At 47.7% G+C, this 19,633-nt stretch overlaps 1 protein-coding gene across 5 annotated transcripts; it reads right to left on the minus strand.

The window, feature by feature from the left end:
• On the minus strand, positions 1–18,554 carry ankrd28a (ankyrin repeat domain 28a). Of its 5 annotated transcripts, none has more exons than XM_079570531.1 (28): positions 18,215–18,554; positions 15,534–15,617; positions 13,381–13,459; positions 13,235–13,305; positions 12,847–13,047; positions 12,692–12,779; positions 12,491–12,633; positions 12,317–12,424; positions 12,154–12,258; positions 11,204–11,282; positions 10,681–10,795; positions 9,715–9,797; positions 8,718–8,781; positions 6,815–6,883; positions 6,605–6,745; positions 5,979–6,090; positions 4,989–5,015; positions 4,716–4,902; positions 4,567–4,651; positions 4,386–4,503; positions 4,112–4,319; positions 3,959–4,046; positions 3,447–3,536; positions 3,237–3,385; positions 2,927–3,009; positions 2,037–2,119; positions 1,847–1,948; positions 1–425 (listed from the first exon to the last, which is right to left on the minus strand). In XM_079570531.1, exons 1-28 carry the CDS (start codon positions 18,380–18,382, stop codon positions 389–391), a joined length of 2,967 nt encoding a protein of 988 aa, XP_079426657.1. In that variant the 5' UTR covers positions 18,383–18,554; the 3' UTR covers positions 1–388. The 5 variants fall into 5 exon arrangements, 4 of the variants coding, with proteins under 4 accessions (XP_079426657.1, XP_079426656.1, XP_079426659.1 ...); XM_079570530.1 differs by having other exon boundaries at positions 3–425; positions 1,857–1,948; XR_013793572.1 differs by lacking the exons at positions 1–425; positions 1,847–1,948; positions 2,037–2,119 and having other exon boundaries at positions 3,451–3,536.
• Positions 18,555–19,633: the final 1,079 nt, after the last annotated feature.

Below are 19,633 nucleotides of genomic sequence, written 5' to 3' on the forward strand. Positions count from 1 at the left end.
TAAGCAGCAGGCTTTATAGCACAAAAACAAATTAGACAAAATAAAGTAACATCTTTTTCAAATTAAAAAAGTAGTAAAATTTGTTTAATGCTATTGTTGGATTGTACCAACAAAAATACAAAACCTGAAGCTGCATCTTTCTCAATCTTTCATGGTCACAAATAAGTGGTTACATACAGTCTTCAAACATCGTCCTTCACAACAGTGCTTGGGCTGCTCCAGGTGGGACCAGGACGCCTCCCTGTGGTGGAGACTGTGTCTGTGGACAGGTCTTCAGTAGGTCTCAGAGTCAGAGTCATTCAGGTCCTGAGCTGACACACAGACCGGCCCTTTCCACCCAGACACAGTGCACATGGAGCGAAGGATGAGGGCCAGGCAGTTGGCCACCTCACGGCTGGGCGCACACGCCAGAGCGGGACAGTAACCTGCACACAACAGAAACAAGCCTGAGCGGGACAGTAACCTGCACACAACAGAAACAAGCCTGAGCGGGACAGTAACCTGCACACAACAGAAACAAGCCTGAGCGGGACAGTAACCTGCACACAACAGAAACAGGCCTGAGCGGGACAGTAACCTGCACACATCAGAAACAGGCCTGAGCGGGACAGTAACCTGCACACAACAGAAACAAGCCTGAGCGGGACAGTAACCTGCACACAACAGAAACAAGCCTGAGCGGGACAGTAACCTGCACACAACAGAAACAGGCCTGAGCGGGACAGTAACCTGCACACATCAGAAACAGGCCTGAGCGGGACAGTAACCTGCACACAACAGAAACAAGCCTGAGCGGGACAGTAACCTGCACACAACAGACACAAGCCTGAGCGGGACAGTAACCTGCACACAACAGAAACAGGCCTGAGCGGGACAGTAACCTGCACACAACAGAAACAGGCCTGAGCGGGACAGTAACCTGCACACAACAGAAACAGGCCTGAGCGGGACAGTAACCTACACACAACAGAAACAGGCCTGAGCGGGACAGTAACCTGCACACAACAGAAACAGGCCTGAGCGGGACAGTAACCTGCACACAACAGAAACAGGCCTGAGCGGGACAGTAACCTGCACACAACAGAAACAAGCCTGAGCGGGACAGTAACCTGCACACAACAGACACAAGCCTGAGCGGGACAGTAACCTGCACACATCAGAAACAAGCCTGAGCGGGACAGTAACCTGCACACAACAGAAACAGGCCTGAGCGGGACAGTAACCTACACACAACAGAAACAAGCCTGAGCGGGGACAGTAACCTGCACACAACAGAAACAAGCCTGAGCGGGACAGTAACCTACACACAACAGACACAGGCCTGAGCGGGACAGTAACCTGCACACAACAGAAACAAGCCTGAGCGGGACAGTAACCTACACACAACAGAAACAAGCCTGAGCGGGACAGTAACCTACACACAACAGACACAGGCCTGAGCGGGACAGTAACCTGCACACAACAGAAACAAGCCTGAGCGGGACAGTAACCTACACACAACAGAAACAAGCCTGAGCGGGACAGTAACCTGCACACAACAGACACAGGCCTGAGCGGGACAGTAACCTGCACACAACAGACACAAGCCTGAGCGGGACAGTAACCTGCACACAACAGAAACAAGCCTGAGCGGGACAGTAACCTGCACACAACAGAAACAGGCCTGAGCGGGACAGTAACCTGCCTGTAACAGAAACACTGTGGAGGGTTTGGACATCTTCATTGTTTATGGACATGTTCGTGACACAAAATGACATGCAACATCTGACAGAAGGACTGAACCTCAAATGGAAATAGTCATAATAATTTTCTCACTGCCTGTATTTAAAATGAAAACGTGACTAACCCATACGCACCGTTGCGGTCCACTGCAGACACAGTGGCGCCCTTAAGCAGCAGCTCCTGGACCACCACGGTGAGCCCTCGCTGAGCAGCCAAGTGCAGGGCTCTGCAAAACAGACACAGGGGTGGGCCGGACTGCGCCGCATTGTCAAAAACACGGACTTATTGTGGAGGTAGTGCTTCCGTCGACGTACGTCTGCAGAGCTCTGTTGGTGCAGTTGATGATGTTTCTATCACTGATCTTCTCCAGAATCAATAAGGCGCATGTCTCCAGCCCCTGAGGCAGACAACACTGTCACACCCACCAAGTTTACATGCGCTCAAGTATTCAGGTTATTCACTCAGATTTTAAGGGCGTTTTCACACAGGCTCTCACTAGGTCGACGAAGGGGACATTCGGCCTGAGAGCGGCACTTTTGGGTCAGTGTGAATCCATCCGCAGCACCTTAAGCCGGTCAAAACAGCCGCTCCGAGTGCGGCTGAAGCAGGCGGTCCCGGAGCCTGAGCCCCTCTGTGGTTCGGAGCGGGTGTGGCGTGAATGCGACCGAACTACTCTCACTCTGACGCCTCTTTTTTGCGTGAAGAAAGAATGAATACACGCTGCATGAGGACGTTTGGATTACTGCTCTGACGAGGCGAAATGGATCAGCTTAAAATCATCGTCTTTCCCTCACGCTGCAGGGAAACCTTCCTCTTCATGAGCCCATTAAAGTGCATTTCTCCGCAGTTGGAACGAAGGTCTCGGGCCGACCTAGAAAGCTCATGTGTGAAAACGGCCTAAGTTTCATGGTTCTGTCTCTGTTCTTGTAAACACACTGTTTACAGTTGTAGTACTCAAAGTAGAGACATTTGCAAAACAATCCAAAACAATCAAGGCATCAACACAAGCCTACAGTCATTTCTTAATGTAATGTTATAATCCATAAGCACTCATGAGGCCCACTGTAAGGCCCAGTGACATCCTTTACTCACAAACCTCTGTAGTGAACATCTTTTCATGAATGTGATAACAAACACACATAACCAGCGGGGCGGACCAGAGAGTGGACCTGGGGTGAATGTGGACGGGCTCGGTGACGAGTACCTTGCTGCAGGCCAAATGCAGAGAGGTGTTTCCCTCGATGTCCTGAAGACTCAGGTCTGTGGAGACGCTCTTCAGCAGCACCTCTGACACCAAACACAAGCACAGTTCAGTCGCCTGACTGTGGGTGCTGCACATTATTAATATAAGTATATATGAAAAGCAAGAAAGCTTAGCGCAAAGCTCATTAGAACATTTGTAATTAGGCATATTTCCAAAATCACAGCCCAAATGGCCAAGTAGACACACAGACTGGAGTGTCAGCATGTTTGTAAATGCTTGGTGTGGTGGAAGTGTGATGTTTGGGACTGACCCACAGAGTTGGTGTGTCCGCGCAGAGCTGCCGTCATCAGGGGGCTGCGGTGCTGCTGTGTGTCCCTGAGGTTCACCAGGGCTCCATAGCTCAGCAGCAAACGCACACACTCCACATGGTCCGAGAACACGGCCGCGTGGAGAGGAGCTCTGTTCACAACAAACCCCGTCAGCCTCAGAGCCGCCTGAGGACGCCAGTGTACCCGCTCACCTGCCTCTCCAGTCGCGCCTGTTCACCACATCTGTCTCGCCACCGGAGCATTCCAGCAACATCTGGGCCACGCGCTCATGGTTGTTGATTCTGAAGACAAAGCAGACCTCACATGTGGGTTCAGGTAGAGGCAGGTAGATTATTTCACCATGTCCCGTATTATTACAAAATGTATAAAACAAAAAAACTCCTCTGCCCCTCCAATCATCACTAGCCTCGCGAGAAATGCCACCTGCACACGCCTGAGTGGCAGTTTTCGCGAGGTCGCATGACTCGTTTTGGAGCTTGGTTGGACTGGTGGGGGCCGCCGGAAAATGACCTGTATATTCAAATCCAAAACTTGATATAGGCATGTATTTCACTGGCAGTCAACGACGGGTCAGTAGAGTTTGGGCGTGGCTGGAGCGGTGAAGGTGGGCGTGGCTGGAGCGGTGAAGGTGGGCGTGGCCAGACTGATATACCTGTGTATAAAACACAGAGGGGTATCACGGTGGACTTGCCGAGCTTCTTACACAGCGCAGTGGAGGGGGCTGAAGGAGCTTCCCTTCATGGTCCTGGACGTGTCCTGCCTCAGTAACATTTCCACACACGAGTCATAACCTGCACACACCAGCAGGGGGCATAAGAGCACAGGCCAAGCATACAGGGAGCGGCGGAGGACGTACCGCTGTAGCAGGCCCAGTGCAGAGGAGTGAAGCCTTGGTTATCTGTTTCCTGGAGAGGGCCAGGGGCCCTTAGCAGGGCCCTCAGCACAGAGGCTCTGCCGCAGGCCGCGGCCAGGTGAACAGCGCTCCTTCCCTGCGTATCGCGCACACACACACTGGCCCCGCGCTGCAGCAGGAGCCGGACACACTCCTCCTCACCTGCCGCCGCCTGGACACAGAGCACCTCATCACCGACTGAGTGTGTCTGAGGGGGAGAGACAGGGGAGAGCCTCACCCCTCTGTGCAGCGCCGTGTGGCCCCACACGTCCTGGACATCCACACTGGCCCCCGCGCGGAGCAGGCCGGACACACACTGTGTGTGCCCATTCAGAGCCGCCAGCATCAGTGCCGTCCTGTAACAACAAGCAGCACTTTCAGAGCCTGGAAAAGCAGATCATGTTCACACTGACACTCACTGTCCTCGGGCGTCCGGCGTGTCCACGGCAGAACTTTCACTGCTGTCCAGCAGGAGGCGCAGGCACTCATGGTGGCCGCTCTGAGCTGTCACAGACACAGGTCATCACTCTGCTCTCCCCGAGCCGCTGAGCTGCTGTGGAGCACTTACCTGCACAGTGCACAGCCGACTTTCTGTGTGTGTAGTCAGGGGCCCATGCTGAGGCCCCGTGGTGCAGCAGTAGAGAAACACAGTCCCGGTGGCCCCTGGAGCAGGCCAGGCTGAGGGCTGTGTGGACATCTATGTCCCGCGCAGAGGACAGGAGTGTGTCCAGGGGCCCACAGTGTCCATAACAGGCCTGTGCACATTTGAGTCACGAAGGGGCCCCCAGGGGTCATGGTGGGAGGCCCCTGTAATGTGTGGTATTAAGTAAAGATGTCTCACCGTGTGGAGGGGAGTCTCTGCCATCATCTGAAACACAAGCATACAGGAGTACAGTACAGAGTACTTTAGTACTTTAGTACTGAACAGGAGTACAGTACAGAGTACTTTAGTACTGAACAGGATTACAGTACAGAGTACTTTAGTACTTTAGTACTGAACAGGAGTACAGTACAGAGTACTTTAGTACTGAACAGGATTACAGTACAGAGTACTTTAGTACTTTAGTACTGAACAGGATTACAGTACAGAGTACTTTAGTACTTTAGTACTGAACAGGAGTACAGTACAGAGTACTTTAGTACTTTAGTACTGAACAGGATTACAGTACAGAGTACTTTAGTACTTTAGTACTGAACAGGATTACAGTACAGAGTACTTTAGTACTTTAGTACTGAACAGGATTACAGTACAGAGTACTTGAGTACTGAACAGGATTACAGTACAGAGTACTTTAGTACTTTAGTACTGAACAGGATTATAGTACAGAGTACTTTAGTACTTTAGTACTGAACAGGATTACAGTACAGAGTACTTTAGTACTGAACAGGATTACAGTACAGAGTACTTGAGTACTGAACAGGATTATAGTACAGAGTACTTTAGTACTGAACAGGATTACAGTACAGAGTACTTTAATACTGAACAGGATTACAGTACAGAGTACTTGAGTACTGAACAGGATTACAGTACAGAGTACTTGAGTACTGAACAGGATTACAGTACAGAGTACTTGAGTACTGAGCAGGATTACAGTACAGAGTACTTGAGTACTGAGCAGGATTACAGTACAGAGTACTTGAGTACTGAACAGGACTACAGTACAGAGTACTTGAGTACTGAACAGGATTACCGTACAGAGTACTTGAGTACTGAGCAGGATTACAGTACAGAGTACTTGAGTACTGAACAGGATTACAGTACAGAGTACTTGAGTACTGAACAGGATTACAGTACAGAGTACTTGAGTACTGAACATGGGGTGAGTCTCACCAGCTCCAGGCTCAGGGTGTGTCCAAACGCTGCAGCGTAGTGAACCGCAGAGTAGCCGTGCACGTCTGAGACCGAGGGGTCGGCTCCCGCCCTCAGGAGGTACTCCACACACCTGGACACACACAGAGTCAGCAGCTGCTCCTCAGGCCCCGCCCCATCCTACAGGCCAGTCCCGGTCCGACCCACTCCCGCCCCGTCCCGGTCCGACCCACTCCTGCCCCGTCCTACAGGCCCGTCCCAGTCCGACCCACTCCCGCCCCGTCCTACAGGCCCGTCCCGGTCCGACCCACCCCCGTCCTACAGGCCCGTCCCGGTCCGACCCACTCCCGCCCCGTCCTACAGGCCCGTCCCGGTCCGACCCACTCCTGCCCCGTCCTACAGGCCCGTCCCGGTCCGACCCACCCCCGTCCTACAGGCCCGTCCCGGTCCGACCCACTCCTGTCCCGTCCTACAGGCCCGTCCCGGTCCGACCCACTCCCGCCCCGTCCTACAGGCCCGTCCCGGTCCGACCCACCCCCGTCCTACAGGCCCGTCCCGGTCCGACCCACTCCTGTCCCGTCCTACAGGCCCGTCCCGGTCCGACCCACTCCCGCCCCGTCCTACAGGCCCGTCCCGGTCCGACCCACTCTGCCTGGCTGTCCGAGGCCGCGGCGTAGTGCAGGGCGCTGCAGCCTCTGTGGTCCAGCAGGGGGACATGGGCTCCACCGCTGAGCAGGGCCGCCACGCTCTGAGGGACACCGCTCGCCGCCGCGTAGTGGAGCGCCGTCCTGAGAGCAGACAGAACTGTCATGCATGTCCCCGTCATGTGTCCTTCGCCTCTCCAAAGTGTCCCTCACCTCCCCAAAGTGTCCCTCTTATTGACGTCCACTCCGCTCTTCAGAAGCAGGTTCAGACACAGCAGGTTCCTGTTCAGACACAGTTTCAATTCATTCATTGTTCTAAAGTAGGTGCTTCTTTTCACTGTTTTTTTTTTCAAAAATAAACTTAAAATGTACTCTTCAGAATGATTATGCACAGCATCGTTCCAATACATTCTAAAGCTTGTAATTAACCAAAAATGGTCATTTGTTGAATTTGTAGCATTAGGAGGTCATATTTATTGAAATTTAAATCAAACACATCTTAACTGGTCAAGTTATATTTTACCATAGGAGCCCTTCTTTGAGCAGCTTCACAATTCTTAAATCCATTAAACTTGTGAGTTTTTGGAAGTTTTGATGTCCGGGAGACTCCAGAGGCACCAGCAGCTTCAAATACCTGTTTGCTGCTTTGTAGCAGCTGTTCTCTTAATCGGATGTATTTGTCTGGCAGAAACTGTCCTTATTGTGCCTTTATCTGCACAAACCTGTGTGTGCTCTGAATCAGCCACAAATCCTTTATCAGTACGATGAGTATGCTTCATCTTTTGTGAAATATCAAAGGTTTTCATACCTAGTTCAAGACATTCAACTATTTCACGCTTTTCATCAGCAGAGAGATCCTTTTTCTTTCCCTTATTGCTTGAAAATGATGATCTTAATAAAGTGGAACGTCCTTTTTCAGTAGTTTTTTCCCTTGACTGAGCTGAACCTGAAAACTAATCATTTTATTTTAGTTTAGTTTCTTATTTGGTGTCTTATAAGACACAAAAATGAATAGGCAGACATCAGAAAACATTAATCAAAGAGTGTCTGACCGGTCGTTCACCTTAATATTAGCCTAGACCAGGGGTGTCAAACTCATTTTGGGTCGTGGGCCGAAATTAAAGAGTAACTAAACACCAAATCCACTTTTTTTTGCTGATAAACGGTCTAAATGGTTGTTGAATAGAGTTAGCTACATGTCCCAGTCAATATGTTGACATTTGGTGCAAACTTGTTCAAAATCTCACTTTTGTGTCTAAAACCGCATGGTTAGCGCCCCTACTGGTTTCACGCTTCAACTACATTTGATATTTTGCGGTTGGAGGAGAGTGTGTCCACGGCGTCCACAAAACGTCATCAGTTCTGCCCTGGTTCTGCCTCTATGGCCCCGCCCACACACGCCTCCGTCACGTAGCAACCAGGACACGCGTCGCGCAGTCAAACCAGTAGATGGCGCCCCTCCGCAATTTTTGACTTTTGTTTGTGGGTGGGGAAAGGCTCTGCCACGCCCGTTTAGTCGCACTTTAAGCTCTCACGGCGCGTCGCGGGCCACATATAGTAGAGAAAATGTTCCCAATAAATGAATAATAATAAGCTGTGATTTGTTCAAAGCCCCAACTTAACTGTAGCTTCATTAATACACTTGTACACTTACACTTGTATTGCACTTTACAAGCCTGTGTCACAAGTTCCTCAAAGTACCACATAGTCGTCATTATTCATTTACTCCACACTCGGTGGTGGTAAGCTGCTATTGAAGCCACTGCCGTCCTGGGGCAGACTGTCCATTTACCACGTGGCTATATAATGTGGTGTTCAAATCCTGAGCTCTGCTGGACACGTGTGGATGGAACTCTTTCCTTTTTTTACATTTAAGGCCCCCTAGTGGCGAGAATGAGCATTCTGGTTATTCTTTAAAAAATCATAACTCTGCACAGGAATGGGCTAGAGACTTACTTATTTTTTACATACTCTGGAATGTATGCTCTACAGGGCAGGGGCCGGATTAAATCATCTTGCAGGCTTGATCCGGCCCGTGGGCTGTATGTTTGACACCCCTGGCCTAGAGGCTCTAGAATATCATGAACACAATATTCAATGAGAATGTCCTGAGTACCGCGCTGCTGCCGCCGCGTGCAGGGCTCCTCTCCCAAAGTCGTCGAAGGCGTTTATGTCACACCCTGAAACACGGAACTCATTTCAGTTTGGATAATCCACAAATTCAAGCTTTATACAAACAAACTCTGTCTCTCCCACATGTATCAATACAGTTACGTGGGCCTCTTTGCCTTACTGGAGGTCAAGTGATGGGTTGGCATTAATTCAACAACATTTCTCATGGCACTTGCAACGCCTAGGCCTGTGACGAACATAATCTGAAGTTTGCATACAGGCAGGAAAATATTGCAATAAATGATGATAATGGGAACCACTGAAACCAACTTCAAAAATGGAAATCTATGTATCACCTTGTTCTAAAAGTGCACATTGACATATCCTTTAGAACTCGTGAGTTGCAATTAACATGATTAACATGAAACTCAATGAACCACATATCTACAAAAATAAGATAAAGATTAAGGAAAAATGTGAATTAATGTACTGACGATAATTAAGCCTAAAAATATGTTGTTTTTTTCTTGTAATTTGACAATAAGTCGATGTAGTAATTATTGTGACAGGCCAAGCAGCTCCAGTTCATGTAGACCATACAGGCAGAAGCTTGTCCAATTTCATGCTTTTTAATGCCATTTTCAAGGCGTGGGAAGCCAGGGTGCTGAGGGTGCTGTAGCACCTCCTGGTGGAAAGTTTGCAAATTGCAGGCAATATTAAGAAATAGGAAATATGCACAGAAAAAAAACAGTTTTGGGGTAAATTTTGTCCCTCAACACCCCCTAACTAAAACATCTTCCCACGGCTCTGGCCATTTTGATACATTTTAAGATCTACAAACATTTCATAAAACAGAGGAAAGAGAAGTGCACGAAACGGGCAAAAAAATTAGTCAATTTCAGCCTAAATGACTTTTAATGGCCCTTGGAAACGCTGCTATTGTCTCCAAGAATTTCTTCTTCCTTTTTCATCGACAGCGTAGAGTGTGTCTGAGTGTGTACCTGAGGACAGCAGCTTCTTACAGCAGTCAGCAGAGCCACTCAGAGCTGCCAAGTGAAGAGGGAGCGTCCCCCGAACAGCCGGCCTTCACACAGAAATGACAAAACTCGGAGTAATACACAGCCCAGACCCTCTGCTCGTACTCGCCTACAGCAACATAAGACGCAGCTCCATCCTTCTTTTCAGTGCACAATCCACAGGGCGGGAGGAGCTCCACCTCCACCATGAAACGGTGAGTCTAACTGGGTTCAAATGAGTGTTTGAAATAGAGCCCGACCGATATATCAGGCCGATAATGTGTATTTTACAATATTGGCCAATATCGGCTGATAAAGATGCCGATATCTCCTGAATCGAAAGTGATAAAAACCTCCCACAACTTCCTTGGCCTCAGGGGAACGAAGAAACATCATGGTAAAAATCAGTCACAAGTTTTTTCTCCTATTGTATACATTTTATGTTGTAGACCTTTGTGTATAATTTCAGAACTATAAGAGACAGAGACTGACCTATGAGGAACCTACTAAATATGAATATACAGCGCCCCCTGTTGTCAGAGTTCAACACTGACACGTTTAGAAGCTTCATACACGGGATTATAGACCAGACATGCATCAGCAGTGCAACAGTATCGGCCAATCAAAATCCCCAATAATCAGCTAAAAACATTATTGGTCGACCTCAATTAGAAATATTTCTATATATTTATATGACGGAAACCTTTACTATAATTGTAAATGTTTATTATGGACTGTTTGAGAGATTTAAAAATAAAATTACATCAAATTAAAACAGTTAATCGGCCTATATATCGGCTATTGGCCATGCCAACCCCCTTCATATCGGTATCGGTCAAAAAAATCGGGCCCTGGTTTTAAATCAACATTTAACCGGATAATACCAAATGTTAGGTCATTCTTTTTACCTCGTCATCAAAGCCTTCCTGGTCTGACTGAAGGAGCACTAACCTGTTACAGTCTGCTCCATGTTGCAGAAGGGCCTGGAGGATGGGGGCGGAGCCAGAGCGGGCAGCCAGGTGGAGGACACTGTCCCTGTTCCTGTCCACAAGGTGGACATCTGCACCTGTGCAGGATAGAGGGACAGGTGAAATGCTAAATGATAAATGGACTCAACTTATAAAGCGCTTTTCTACCTTCATCAGGCCCAAAGCGCTTTACAGTAAGATAGGGACAGGTGAGGACCATGGAGGAGGGACGGGTGAGGACAGAGGGACAGGTGAGGACCAGGGAGGAGGGACGGGTGAGGACAGAGGGACAGGTGAGGACCAGGGAGGAGGGACGGGTGAGGACCAGGGAGGAGGGACAGGTGAGGACAGGGGCAGGGCAGGTGAGGACAGGGGCAGGGCAGGTGAGGACAGGGGCAGGGAAGGTGAGGACAGGGGCAGGGCAGGTGAGGACAGGGGCAGGGCAGGTGAGGACAGGGGCAGGGCAGGTGAGGACAGGTGAGGACAGGGATAGGGGCAGACCGTACCATGGTGAAGCAGAGTCAGGGCGTGGGGCAGGAGTCCACGGGAGGCCGACAGGTGCAGGGGGGTCCTCCCCTCCACACTCTGGACACAGACAGACAGAGGACTCTCAGGATGAGAGACAAACAATGGGAGAACTTATAAACATACACCAGCGAAGATATTTTATAAAACTCTACATCCGATGTAACGCTCGTTGACAAACGAGGCGGCCATCTTGTGCCTGGCCGACGAGACTAACCCCTGTGCCACAATGCAAAACCAGGAGCAACATTTTTAACGGCTGAATGAGACACACTCATTGTTTGTGATGGTTTATTACTTCTAAGTCTCGGATCTCGGTCAGGATCAGCTCATTTCTCTGTTGTTTAGCCGTATATAGTACTCACTATATCACTGTCCCAATAAATATTGGTCATGTCGTGTTAAAAAGTACAAAAATACTGTTTTAAAGTAGGAAACAAATGTTCTATTTGATATAAAAAGTGTTTGACAGAGGATATCCATGAACAAATGGAGCTAAAGTCTGGAAAAACATTTGAAAAACTGGATGTGACAAAAGTCAGTCACAATGATTAAAGAGTCATGAAATAACTCAATACAGATCAGTATCAAGGAAATACATGGTGTTTCTATTCTATCATTGCACGGGTTAGACGGGTCAGTCACAAAATGGCCGCCAAGTGCTGTTTGATCCAACGTTTTACTATGGCCATGTCCTATCTAGAGATTAAAGATCTTTGTACACTAGGCTGTAGTTAATCACCATCTCACCAGGAGTTGGAATGTTTAACTCAAAGACTCATTATTAAAGTCACAGAAGGACGAGCTTGTCCGTCTGAAATGTGAACTCACCTGGACTGAACTGAACCTAAAGTTCACCACAGAAATGCAATACAAAACATTAGAGTTAAAAATCGTTTTCCAAAATCATGCTCACACAGAATGCACCCACCTGTGTGTTGAGGTGAGCCCCATGAGTGAGGAGCAGCTCCTGGCACAGCGCCCCCTGGCTGCAGGCGGATGCCAAGTGCAGCGCTGATAAGCCTTGGTTGTTCACCTGTCGGAGACCGAGACTTAGAGGAGAAGAGGTTCTTCATGAAACAGCAGAGACTCACCAGTCGAACACTGGCCCCAGCCTCCAGCAGAGCCCTCACCACCGCATCCTGCCCCAGGGCAGACGCCAGCAGCAGCGCACTGTTCCCCCAGACGTTCAGCCGGTCCACCTGCAGCACACATCAGTCTGACACACTCTACCACACAACTACTTTGACTAAAGTGAGTGTGCACACCTGGACCCCCAGGCTCAGCAGGCAGTGCACAGAGCTGCTCATGCCGCTGCAGGCTGCTGCGTGGAGAGCCGTGTAGCCCCGTTTGTCCTTCCAGCTGAGGTCGGCGCCCTCAGAGCTCAGGAGCTCCAGCACCGCTGCATGACCTGTAACACAGCACAGCTGCAGAAGGGTCCAAGTTCTACAAAGAGCTCAGCCTCATACCCATGTGGGCCGCCCAGTGCAGCGCCGTGCGCTCCCTTCGGTCAGACGCGTTCACCTGGGCTCCTCTGGACAGCAGCAGTCTCACCATCTACAGCACAGACTGGAAACAACAGTGGCCCACACAGCTTTTTACACAAAGTACACCAATGTCCTACCTCCAGGTGTCCACTGAAGGCAGCGTGGTGCAGGGCACTGCGTCCCTCGCGGTCACACACATCCACGTTCTGGACCAGGGGCAGCAGCTGCTCTGCACAGCCCAGCGCTCCATGACTGGCCGCCACATGAAGAGGCGTGTGCCACTGCCTGTCCTGGGCATGGACTTCCGCACTGTGCTTCAGCAGCACCTTCACGGTCTCCTGCAGAACACACACACACAGGGGTCCTTCCTACAGACCGTATGGACCAGAAAACATTTTATTTTTAGCCACTGGCCACAGTCACATGGTGCAACCCTGGTGTAACAGTTCACATGCAAGATGACAGTCTCATATGGACCAACGCTGTTCTAGCACCAGGCGGAAGATCAGGCCCAGTGTCTGTTACCTGAGCGCAGGAGGCCACAGCTTGATGGAGAGGAGTCACCCACTGCTGGTCTCTGGCATTCACTTGGGCCCCTGGGGACGAGACATCAGTCAGGGAACGAGAGGACAGTCAGGGGACAGTTATTCCAAACGGGTGAGAGGAAGCACCTGACAGAAGGAGTAGTTCCACCACCCGTGAGTGGCCCAGAAAGGCGGCCGCGTGCAGGGGAGTCCGCTTCTGGACGTCCTGTTACACACACACACACACACACACACACGCACACACACACACACACACACACACACACACACGCACACACACACACACACACACACACACACACACACGCATCGAGAACCCATCGAGAACCAGAAAACAGAACAATAATGTGTGGACGATCTGCAAATTTACAATATCAGGTTCATCTCCAATGTCAAGAAACGTGTGAAAAACGGGGAATCATTCTGGAAAGAAATGGGAGAAATTGTGGCAAAATATAAAGAAAAATGGGGTAAAAAAAAAAGAAATGGTAACAATAGGGCAAAAATTCTCAAGATATGAAAACAAAAAGAATGACAGTCTGTAAATCTAAATGAATTACAGATTTAATAGATTGTTTTACATATAAGTGATTTTCTGGGCTTGCATTTGGTTGTACAGTGAGTATCATGACACAATTATATTTTCTAAAGCAACATATCAGAGTGTCGCAGGTTTACGTGGACCAATGAGTCGAGTACGAGGGAGGGCTTTCAAATCCAATCTTGACAGTGATCTCTTTAGTCAAACATTTATGGTGAACTCTTTGGAAATAATAAAAACATTCAGACTATTTGATATTGTGTCTGACTTTCAATCCTACTTTCACGCTCATTTTGTACTTTTCGACTTTTATTCTAGTAATCATGTCAGTTTCCTTCCTTTTTTTGCATGGAGTCCACATGTTGGCTACTGCCCCCATGTGGCTGCAGTGAGATACTCAGTAATGGCCGACATTGTAAACACTGCCTCACAGTAAAAGATATAGAGACACATTATGACCTCGATCAAATATTTATGGAATGATAGAGGCTTTACAATTTCCAGTAACATGCACTTTAATCTGATTCAGTATGTTGTTAAATATCAAACATTTCACTCAGGCAAAGGCATATGCTCGGGTCTACTTTTCAGATATTTGTTCAGCTTTTAATTCAATGAATATGCGTATCCTTTTAAAGAGACTTGCCAACCTTAACATCAAGTCAGGACTAATTCTATGGATGAGACAGTTCCTCTCCTGCCGCCCGCAGAGGGTCTGTGTCAGGAACAGCCCATCAGACGAGCTCACTGTAAGCACTGGATGTCCACAGGGCTGTGCATTGTCGCCGGTATTGTTCTGTCTTTTTACAAATGAATTTAAAATCAATGACACCCAATTACAATTGTTAAAATACGCTCATCGGTCTCCTGCATCTAAACAACCCGTCGGCTGAGGGGGTCTACCTAGACTAAGGTCCCTACAAAAAGGGTTTCTGTTTTGTTTTTCTATGTTTCTTTTTCTAATGTATGTTTTCTCTATTGGGCATGTTTGTATTGTCCTCAGTCTTGTGTTTTTATGTGTCGGTGAGCCAAAGATGAATTTAGACAATAAAATTCTATTCTATTCTTCTATTAATCAGTATGGATAAAAGCATATATCCACCTGTGTCCAGACTGCAGGTCGTACTTAAGCTGACGTTATATTTCTGATAAACAATGTATATGTTTCGGCTTCAGTTTTTTACAGATCCTCACAGCCAAACCATCAGTGAAGAGTCACAACAGAAAGATCATGAAAATATGGCTAAAAATAATCGGAGGTCATATTTTTATGCCGAGGCCACGCAATGTATTTCCTCTGAGCCTTTTCAGCAGATATCCGTCTATTCCCATTTGATTTTGCTCACTCTCTGTGATTGTCCTGAACAGTTTGGGGAACAAATTCATCACATCATCGCGATTTCCTCTTTATCACGATTCATGTGCACTTTGTATTGTCGAGGGAAGAACAGTCGTCTATGTGAAACAAGACGTTGTACATGTTTGTGTTTATTTAAGGGTGGTTTTAATTGAAAACCTATTTAACATTCAGCGTGTTGTCTTTAATCTTGCCTTTACCCTCCTGAAATCACTAGAATTACAAATGAGTTCTGAAACAAACGCGCTGATTTCCATGCGCTCGCACAGTTTCACTTTTTACCGTGAGATAGCAAAAGCAGTGCTGCACATGGTTCTTTTGGGACTCTTCCTGTGTCGTTTCTTCAGCCTTTACCGGTTCGTTCATGCGAGGTTTACTGACCTGAACGTTGACACTTTGTTTCCGTAGGAGGAGGGAGTGCACCTGCTCCGGATCCCCGCTAAAGACAGCGGTCAGCAGAGACGGCTGTGGACACAGACACAGTTACTGCTGAAGCAACTAATGGATTCATCCACAACTGATCGATATAGAAATGATTGACAATTACTATTTTAGTATTTGGTAAACACAGACTTTGTTAGGGTCTGTAGTGGTTTGTACATTGAGTCACTGAGAATTATTACATAGAGCCTCCAAAACCACTCACATTAAGGGGATATTTCAGGATTTTTGACACAGGGCCTCAGGAGTGTAGCTGATTTCTGGAGATATATATTTTTTGTAATTCATGCAGTTCTTATATTTGAAGAGTTCCGTGGCGCTAGGCTAATGCAAGGCTAGCGCATTTCTATGGTATCGGCTAGCCTGCATTAAAAACAGTGTGACCCGCTCCACAGAGCACCTGAGGCAAATCACTTATAACACCAGACTAACCATATACATGTCTGTGTCCATAGAATAATGTTTGGGATATAACTGACCTGTATCACATGAATGATCACATTTTGAGGGACTATTTTCTAGCAGATCACTCCGCCGCTGCGTAGCTTATACAACCACGAAGCTGATGCTTCTCAAATATAAGGTATTTTAAATGTAAAATGGTTAAAATGATTCTATGGACACAGACATTTATATGGTTAGTCTGGTGTTATAAGTGATTTGCCTCAGGTGCTCTTTGGAGCGGGTCAGACTGTTTTTAATGCAGGCTAGCTGATACCATAGAAATGCGCTAGCCTTGCATTAGCCTAGCACCACGAAACTCTTCAAATATAAGAACTGTATAAATTACAAAAAAATATCTCCAGAAATTAGCAACACTTTGGATAACTAGGAAATGAGGCCCTATGTCAAAAATCCTGAAATATCCCTTTAAGGTTACTCCATCAACACGTCCTCAAGCGGCACCACTTTAGCTTTATGTGATTAAAAAAATAACAATGTTCAGACAACTTTCACAGCCAAGAGAGTAATCGATTAATCCATTGCCAAAATAATCGTTAGTTGCAGCCCTAGACACAGTTACAGTTGTGTTTAAAGCCACTCTAAGCGATCCCGTTTTGCCGGACCGGCATGATTGCATTCCCACATGGCATCGCTAGATGCGCTACTGTCGCAAACAGCGAGGCCGCTTTGTATCACAGGAGAGCGGGGTGGGGGGGCAAGGAAGAGACAAAGGAGGAGGTATCCAGGCAAGACTCACTGCTAAGCCTAGGCCTGGGCGATATGGACCAAAAGTCCATCCATCCATTTTCTTCCACTTTTCCGTTGCCGGGTCGGGGGGGCAGCTGTTGGAGCTGCCCAAATCACATTGCACCAGCCCATTATGGCTCCTCCTGCAGGTGGAGGGTCCACAGAAGGACGGCCTCACGATTCTCAGGCCTGTTGGTCTCTCATAAGGGGCGTCTGAACTGCTCTTGACCCGTCACCTACGACCTGTTTGCCCTGGGAGACCCTACAGGGGCACGAAGCCCCCGACAACAGAGCTCCAGGATCATTCGGGTGCTCAAACCCCTCCACTATTAAGGTGGCTGTTCCAGGAGTTGAGGTTGAATATCGATATACGATGTATATCCCGATATTTTTTCAGCAAAGTGAGAGCTGTGAAATGAAATGTAAAGTCAAAGCCAAATGCGAGTAGTTTTATTGAAAACTCACTATAACATGTAAACATAAACACAGTATAAGCTCCGTAAGGTGCTCAGTTAAATGAAAAAAATATCTTAAATAACAATAGCCTATAAAATAATTATACAAGGCAAATTTGAACTACATCGATATACACGATATGGTCTAATTCCATATCTCACTTAAAAATATATCGATCGATATATCTTAAATATCGATATATCGCCCAGCCCAAGCTAAGCCACACATGCCTTCTGTCCCGACTCCCTATTGATCTGGCTATGCTCTTCCCAGAAGATGGTGAAAGACTGTTGTGGAGCGGAGGGAGCTGCGCAGGAGGAAGAGGAAGGAGGAGGAGCTGACCAGTGCAGGACACCACGCTCTGAAACAGGAACAAACCAAGGAGGTGCTTCAACGTTTCAGAGGATCAGAGGAGACTGAAGGCAGTACTCCGGTGTCCCCAAACCTCCAAAAAACAAGCGGGTCAGGTCGGCCCACAGCGGCTCAGGACTAACACCTGAACACTGTTTCGTTATACGCTTGTACAATGACAAATAAAACACTTACTGACTTACTTACTTAGCTTTCACATCAAAACCCCCATGTAGATCATGCCAAGTAAAAAGTAAAGGTGTCCCAAATAATAGCTGGACTGCAAAGTCAAAGATTCTCTCAATAAAAGTGCACTGTTTCTGCTGTATAACTGATTGTTCCGTATCTTTTCCAGAAAAGAGCGATTAGAGTCACCAGTGGAAGTGGATACAACTAATCATTTATACATTTATAAGTAAAACACTGACATCATTAACTGTGCCTGTGTCTGATCTGCTTCAGTGCAGCTGTAATAGTTGTTGTTGTGCTTTTGAAGCCAAGCCCCCCCACAAACATCACCTTCATTGTTTCTTTATTGAGTGGAGAAACAGACAGGACCCCGGGCTCAGCAAAAGCCCAGAGTCACGGTGTGCAGATGTGCAGATGTCAGCAGCTGGACTCACCTTGGCGGCGGCGCGGTGGGTGCTGTGGGTGCTGTGGGTGCTGCTGTGGGTGCTGCTGTGGGTGCTGGGCCGGGCTGGATGTCGGAGAGGGACCGAGGGTTCTTCCTCCTCCTCCTCCTCCTCCAGCACCACGACACACACTCTGCTGCTGGGCCCCTCCGAGCACATCGGGGACCCGCGCTCCTTCAGTCTGGGACGGTGAGCGGCTCAGAGGCTCCCATCGTGTCCGCGGAGTGTGCGCTGCAGCGCTGCGGCAGGAGAGCGAGGACAGCGCGGGGAGGGGCGGAGCTGAGGACATGTGGACACCGGCTGGTACCGGCCATCGGGGGGGACTGGGCCTGATGTGAGGCGCAAACCGTGCTTGTCCTGACTGATTAGATGTGTCTGTATGTACAAGCCGCGGCAGCTTCCGTTTTTGAAAATGAAATATATATATTAAAAAACTGTACATTTGAAAAGTCTTTATTCTTGTTTTTTGCCTGTCTCACAACAGATTTAATTTGACATAGTTTAAAAAAAAAAAAAAAAAGTCTTTTAAATGTCAGGTATTGTCAATACCTGTGTGAAGGTAGCCCCCCATAGTACATCCGTGAACCTGGCCCCTCATCACACTCATACCAGTATATACACTAGTGCCTCTCAAAAGTACTAATACACCTTGAACTTTTGCACATTTTGTCATGTTTACAACCCTAAACATAAAGATTTTATTTTGATTTTTTTCACACACAAGTAACAGACAACTGTGAAGTGAAAGCAAAATTATACATGATTCTGTTTTTTTTTTTTAAATAGAAAAGTGAAAAGTGGGGCGTGCATAAGTATTCATTCAGCATTTTCTGAGTGCATTAAATTGCCTTTATAACATTCCTCATGACTCCAGAATGTTCACACCTTGGCTTAACCATTAAATAGAGGCACCTGTGTGTAATCTACTCTCAGTATAATTTCAGCTGTTCTTTTAGGCCCTCAGAGCTGTGGTCGGAGTGTATTGGTCACTAAACAACATCATGAAGGTCAAGGAGCACCAGAGAGGTCAGGGATAAAGCTGTGGAGAAGTTTAAAGCAGCCTTAAGTTATACAAAGATTTCCCAAGATTTGAACATCTCCCGGAGCAACTGTTCAATCCATCATTCAGAAATGGAAAGAGTAAAGCACCACTGCCAACTTACCAAGACACGGCTGTTCATCTAAAATATTAGATCAAACAAGGAGAACACAGGTCAGAAAGGCAACCAAGTGCCCCAAGATAACTCTGGAGGAGCTGTGAAGTCCTGCCGCTGAGCTGGGGGAATCTGTACATGGGACAACTATAAGTCGTATCTACACAAATCTGGCCTTCATGGACGAGTGGAAGAAGAAAGCCATTATTGAAAGGAGGCCATAAGAAATCCCGTTTGAAGTTTGCTAGAAGTCATA

Source organism: Gobius niger, assembly GCF_951799975.1.
Source record: "Gobius niger genome assembly, chromosome: 14".
Taxonomy (NCBI): domain Eukaryota; kingdom Metazoa; phylum Chordata; class Actinopteri; order Gobiiformes; family Gobiidae; genus Gobius; species Gobius niger.

Excerpts from the sequence above, each read along its gene's own strand:
- ankrd28a (XM_079570530.1), bottom strand. The coding sequence starts at position 18,382 with ATGTGCTCGGAGGGGCCCAGCAGCAGAGTGTGTGTCGTGGTGCTGGAG. Across the intron at positions 13,460-15,533 it reads AACAAAGTGTCAACGTTCAG|GACGTCCAGAAGCGGACTCC; the intron begins GTCAGTAAACCT and ends TGTGTGTAACAG. Across the intron at positions 1,949-2,036 it reads ACCAACAGAGCTCTGCAGAC|AGCCCTGCACTTGGCTGCTC; the intron begins GTACGTCGACGG and ends TCTGTTTTGCAG.